This window comes from Branchiostoma floridae, chromosome 2, assembly GCF_000003815.2.
Source record: "Branchiostoma floridae strain S238N-H82 chromosome 2, Bfl_VNyyK, whole genome shotgun sequence".
Taxonomy (NCBI): Eukaryota; Metazoa; Chordata; class Leptocardii; order Amphioxiformes; family Branchiostomatidae; genus Branchiostoma; species Branchiostoma floridae.
The window spans coordinates 11,290,778-11,297,607 of record NC_049980.1 but is presented as its reverse complement, the minus strand read 5'-3'; the positions used below and the strand labels follow the sequence as shown (position 1 = coordinate 11,297,607).

The 6,830-nt window shown below is 40.2% G+C and overlaps 1 protein-coding gene across 1 annotated transcript in view; it reads left to right on the top strand.

The window, feature by feature from the left end:
- The window catches only part of LOC118403743 (stress response protein NST1-like), a 58,500-nt gene that overhangs the window by 39,729 nt on the left and 11,941 nt on the right, over nucleotides 1-6,830 (top strand). Inside the window, exon 9 of the mRNA XM_035802547.1 lies at nucleotides 1,893-2,117. Within this exon, the coding sequence (XP_035658440.1) occupies nucleotides 1,893-2,117 (225 nt within the window). The remainder of the gene's footprint in view (nucleotides 1-1,892; nucleotides 2,118-6,830) is intronic.

The window sequence follows — 6,830 nt, the reverse complement described above, 5'->3', positions numbered from 1 at the left end:
ACACTTCACTGCTAGCGTAGATATAAAAATGGCGGGAAAATGGCTGCGTACGTTCAATTTTGCCCATTCAGTCGTAGATCCGGGCTATTATGCAACGATTCTTCACACTTTTACATGAGTTGTAGGTCACCAACAGAAATTCAAGATTGTTGTTGAATCATGTTCGTCTTGTGCCGTGAGCATGTGTAATTATGATCTATAAATTTGGCAATGAATGTGACAGTGTGTTCGTCCCACGACGAGCTGCCTACCCCGAAAAAGATACTGAAAAATTTTGACCTTGTTGTCTTCGAATGCATTGTTATCGATGCTTTGTAAATGATGTATTGGACACCTAGATGTCTGAAGTGTGCACAGCTCAGAAATAACTATTGTTGTATGTGTAGATCTCTTTAAGTTCCAGTATTTTTAATCTACCGGTATAAGTCTTACTACCGGTATTATGCCAATGCATGTTAAATCTTAAGATGTCTTCAGAGTACTTGATATGTTGTTTTTTAAGAGAAGTAAAGATTAGGACTCCTCTGAAAAGGTCCAATCTACATGTACTACATGCTGAAATTGCTTCTCAAGGAGGTCTTGGTCACAATAGCTTTAGTTCAGTCCCTAAGTAACAGGCTGTTATATTTTTGGATCCTAGACCATTTGTCTAAGCCTAAAGAAGTCCACCAAGAAATTTTACAGGGCTGTCATCAATACTAAAAATGCCTGAAGTGAACCATAAATCATTGCACTGGTACTAGTGGTAGTCCAATGATTATGATTCACTTTTAGGCATTTTTACCATATGATAGTGGACTACAAAGAGAAGGAGGGTTTTATTGCAGTACATATTTATTTATTTATCTATTCGACTTTACAGCTTGAATACAATCTGAGGGGAGTCGGCAACAGAAATCTAGTTCCTCTATGAGGCCGTCTCATGTATTCACACTGTACTCCAAGAACACATTCTACTTGATATCAGCTTTTTTGTTTGTAGACATTCCCGTGTTCAAAACATGAATGAAAAATTCCCATGGCATGAGAGGTCCCATTGCCAACAAGACTATTACCCTGATATGGCTCATGGCTCATGGGATCAGCTATCCTGCCTCCTGCAAGCAGTGATTACAGAAACACACCCCAGTGTAGTTGATATATGCCCAGATGGTCTCTTTACATAACAGAATGGGTTGCTTCAAGGTTGTAGGGGGCTTTGCTTGTTATGTCATATCACCATGATGTCCTTGGGGCTTAGGAGATTTTGAATATCAAGAGTGGTTTAGTAAATTCTGCATTCACTGCACGTCACATACATTGTGTGGTGCAAAATATAGCATGTATAAAACTTCCCTGGTACTCCAAGAATCATAATGCACCCCAGTGGGAGGGGTCTTTACACTTTGTTGAAAATAAAAAAAATAACACTTATACCAAAATCTTGAAATCTCAAGATATTTTGAAAGTTGCTTTGAAAAAGCCCAATGTCTTGAGAAGTATGGAAAAAAAATCTTGAGATCATTTCAAAGAATCTTGAGACTTTCTGAAGGATGTTATTAAGATTGTTATGAAAAATTTTGAGATTGCCAAGATTGTCTTGGAAAAATCTCAAGATTGTCAAAAAAATCCCAAGATTGTCTAAAAAGAATCTTGAGATTTACCACAAAATCTCGAGATTCTTTCTGTTTCAATGAGGTTTAAAGACCCCTACTGGGGGTCACTTATAATAATGGTCTGCTATGTAACAGTTTTTCTCAAAATGTCATGTACCTTTAAGAAGCTGTAAATGAACAAAAGCATAAGTCCAAAGTGCTATGTTCAATCCAATAAAAATCTGATTGTTGTAAAACAATTTTTAATTGTGAAATGTTTAATTTGTACAATATTTTTGGCATCTGCATCACTATTAGGTCCAGGCTGTGAGGCTACCTGAGCCCCAAAGTGAGTTGTCCAGCCAGGGTACAATAGCTGACAAGCAGGTTCCAAAAGTGAAGACGTTTGCCATGGTTGCTGCTGGCATCTGCACAGAGAGGAACGCAGACCCTCCCCCTGCCCCGCCCCCTCCCCCTCCCCCTGCCCCACAGCCACCACCCATGGAAACACCAAGCAAGAAACCTGAGACAATGACTGAAAAGGTAGGTCACCTTTTTTTGTTTTTTTTTTATAGAAAAACAATTACACCACTTATCTATCCAAGATTTAAATGACTGAATCTTTTTATCTAACAACTTTAAGTTCAGACTATGTTCAGATCAGACAACTGACTTACAGATCAACTGATTTTGAAGGAAAACTAGTACAGTAACTGCATACTGCTAAATTCATGGGCTTTCTTTATAGCCTTCATCAATATAAATGACCATCCACTTTACGAACATCATAGTGTTGTAACTGCAGTAATGCAAGTGAAGTTTCTTTTGCGGACCCCAAACTGACGTGCCTGAATTAAGCATTCCATTCCATGCTCTCTCAAGTCCAGCTACCTACAGCAAGATAAATAACTAAGGCTTCTATAAAAAGCTTATTGTTCCTTGACGTAAAACTCCTAATCATACTCTCTTTGGATGCAATCATGCCCATCATCGTAGTCTTGGCTTATGTCTTCAATAAACTAACTCTTTTCACTCGTCAGAAGGGGACATTGAAACTTGCTGATTTGCAATTTAATGACATAAGGGATTTTGCCTTGAACCGATAAGGGGATATTCTGGTACCAAAATTGGTTCCAAAGGTGGCTGTTATGCACCACTCTGGTTTCAATAGATATGGCACTTACAATACTGACTGAGGAGTTTGTAAGCATCTTGGGTTGTATAACTGTTCTTTAATTGTCATACGTCAGGCCTTCCACGTCTGTTTCTTTGACCAATAGTATCAAATGGTAGAGTGGATGGGAGATGGAGAGGTCACGGGTTGAATTCCAGTTATTCCTGGCTTAATGTAATGTGTTTGGGGGAAAGAGTCTACATGACTTTCATCATTCCACCCAAGTGTTCGTTTAGTTGGCTTAACCTGACTTCGGTTGGGGAGTGCAAGGAGAGGAATGGGCTCACAGTGGATAACAACCCACTGCATCTACAGCCTCAAAAAGGCTAGTGGACTAGCTTAGACTTTTGTTAAAAAGAAAGCCCATTCAATCTTTTATCACACAGCTACATTTGGGCGTGGGAGGGGGAAAATGACATCTGGAGGCATTATTAGTGTTGACTCGGGCACAGGAATAAAACTGCCAATTAAAAGTACCTCTGATGTCAAACAGGCCAAGCGTGGATGGGCAATTGGATTTGGGTCACTCTTAACGGAGGTGTTTTTAGCATCACAGGTGGCACACAGGTTATTAAGAATCAATCTATCTTGCTTCAAGTCCCTAATGATATAGACTCAGGTGATATATGTTCTCAGCTGACCACCTGCCAGGTTTTCTTTAATGTCAGCAGGTAGTAGAACTTCAGAATCTGTAGGTATCAAGCAATGATCAAAGATGGCAGGAGCAGTGGTGGAGAAAGGGATGTCAATTTCTCATATATAAAGGCATTTCCAAACGTTTCATGGTTAACCTAAAAGAATGGTCAGGACAAGTAACAACAGACTTGAAGATTACCTTTGGAAGTAGAGGACTTTATTTACACATTATGCTGCACATCCCTATAAAGTAGTGTAAGCTGATATGTACTGTGTTAATGTGTGTTCATGCAGTTCTGTACACGTTTTTAGATTTTGTGAGACAGAATAATGCCATGTGACTGTATATTTTGGCAGAATACGTCAATGAGGATCATATAGATAAAACTTCTTCAATTAGGCACATCATTAGACGTCAAAATTCTGTTCAGGTTTACTGGCAAACAACCCGCCATGTGACATTGAGTAGTTCCTGACAGCAGATCTATGACAGCCCGGCTAATTTGTGTAGTTTGGTTCTGCCGCAGTGATCAGGGTCCCATGGGACACTCCCATTCAGACAACTACAGAAGCCGCAGCGTGCCCAATGACGTACATTCAAAATAGGCATGAATGGAGAGGAGCCATTCACAAAGTGTGGCAGACGCTTCCATCTGTATGGGCATGTGTGTATTACTCTGGGGACACGGACCAACTTAGGATTTGATGATTCTAGACTGTCATTTGTTAAGCCCTGGTGGTGTTACAAACTCGATTTCTGATGGTAAGTTGGGTGTGGAGGCTGCCAATGACGTAAAGACCTTTCCCCCTGCTGACCTAGAAGAGACTTGACGAAAGATGGACCATACAAAAATACCCACTGGGCCTATATATGCTTACATATCCAGGTCGATGACCAGCCCTTGCGATGGTCCACAAGTATTTGATTAGCCAGGTATATCTTAAGTATGACATGGCTATTGACAGGAACACCTTATTGACAGGATGCGAGTGAGTGAGTGAGTGAGATGTATGGCAAATAATTTGAATCAGTCTCTCCTATTTGATGAATTGTTCATGGTCAAGCAGTAGCGAGTTTGCATCAAGAGCAGAGGGCAGCATGTTCAATCATGTCAATAGTCAAATAGTCCAAAAATGTCGTATTTACAGGAACACCCTTTAATTGCGGGAAGAATTCTTATTGACAAAGGCATTTTGTCAATAGTGAAGAAACAACTTATGCTCCAGAGCATCCTGTCAATAGTCTCATAAAATATGCCAATCTAAACGAATTACAAAAAGGTACATCACAATAATTCTCAAACAGTTCTTGTCCGTCTCTAATGTCTAAACAAGGTGCATGGTGCAGTGAAATTAGTGCTTTTATTCTGTTAGTACAACCATGAAAAACGGTCCAGGCGTTCCCATTGAGATTCTTAATGTAAACCTGTAGCAAGCTTGAATTATGCTCTGCAGAAGTAGATGTGTCAAGATAGGGGCTCTCTTACAATCTCCTGGGAAGCTGCTGCGGTACTAGCAGATTATACCCTGAGCAAGACTTAGTGAATATTGCATGGTACCTGGTGTGGAAACACTTGTGGAATGCCTGATTGGGCTTTGGCCATGTACATGTAGTAGGGCTCTCTGTGGCTTAATGGGTAATTTTGCATTGAGTATTCAACACATACCGCAGACTCAATCTCTGAGTTATAACACCATGTTTTAGTAACTTGCGTAGATACTAGAGCTGAAGTTATTGACCCGGGGAACATACAAAATAGTTACAATGATTGTGATCGCTGCCTTTGCTCTCAGATGTCAAAGAGCTGCCAACCAGTGTTGCATGTCCATGATATGCAACCATGGTGTTAGACTTTTGTTGTTTTTTTCAATTCCAAAGCAGCCCTTCTATTCCTGCTAATCATTACAGACAGCTGATGTTGATGATCAATGAACATTGTCATTGCTCATAATAAACTAAAACTTATCATGTCTAGCTGTCATGTATGGTAATGCAGAACAACATACCTTTATCCCAACTTTTCTCAAGTTGTAGTGAACACATCCCAATGGAAAAAGGGTATATCATAATTTGCTGATCCTAAATGTATTGATATATATGGAAACATTGATGGTTTGCATGCACACGTGATGTGGCACAACTACATGTAGTTGTACTACCTTCTCTGTCCTTGGTGACGAATTGCTTGTAACACTTAAGTTGGCACTTTCTGATGAACCAGATATAGATACATCAGTATGCTCAATATCAATTCTAACTTCTGTCACTGTCCTTGGTGCTGAAGTCATTGACAAGCTGTCTCTGTTTACCAGGTCCTAGGTTTTGTAAATTACTGTTGCTGTACATAGCCTTACGTAGTATTGACTATGACATACTGGAGTGACCTATTGCCTTTAACATTCACGGGTGGGAGAGTGGGCATGTTACTTGGTAGGAGTCAGACAAGTGAGATCTAACATTAGGCTGAAGCAGCCTGTCAAGAGTAACAGGCATAGGCAAGCGAATACGGCAACGTAACATCCAGATTGTGTGGTATTGAATGGCCAATGGTCGAGCCTAGTGGACATTAGATTGAGAGGCCATGGGTTGGATTGCTGGTTAGACATTGTGTCCTTTGGAAAGGCACTGTGCAGGACTTTTCTTACTCCACCCAGGTGTAAAGTTTACATAGGTACCTGCCTAAAGTTGGGAAGGTAAAAGACAAAAGGAGTGGGATAGACTTTGCCATCCAGTACCATAGCGTAGACACTCAGGGTTGGACAAGTTATCTAAAATTCACTTGTCCTATTGGGCAAGTACATTAAAAAATCCACTTGCCCAAAATTAAGATAACATGTTTCCATGTATTTTCACTTCTAGCAATGGAATTTTTTTATACTGGTCTCTGTTTTTCTGCATTGACCAATGCTTGATGGCATGACAGTGACAGTAAATTAAAAGTCTCACTAATGGAAAAATCTTTCATTCACTTGCCATGGACAATTGGGCTAACCCTGGACAACCCACTGCCCGTATGGCCTCAAAAAGGCTTTTGAGATGCATTTTTACAGCTAGATTTATTACTTTGTGAGATATTCTAGCCTTCGTCAACAAATCAAGTAAGATGTATCCAAATTTCACAACATCATCTACCTATGCAGAAAAACAATTTTCTCCACTTGCATTCTCAGAATTCAAGATGATAAGAGAAGGCTAAGTGAAATGGACGATGCAGTCATGAGCTAGATATAGGATCAATCTCCAATACTTGGCTCAAAGCCGGTAAAAGAAACGATGTCCATGGTTGGGAGTGATTCCACTACCCACACACCCAGATCAAGTAGCCAGCCCACACATTATTGATTTTTGCACCAGGCTTTCTTCCCAGCCTCCACAGGTTGACCTGCTAAAACCCTCCGATATATAACACTTTCTTCTGAAAATGTCTCAACGTGTAACCGATAAG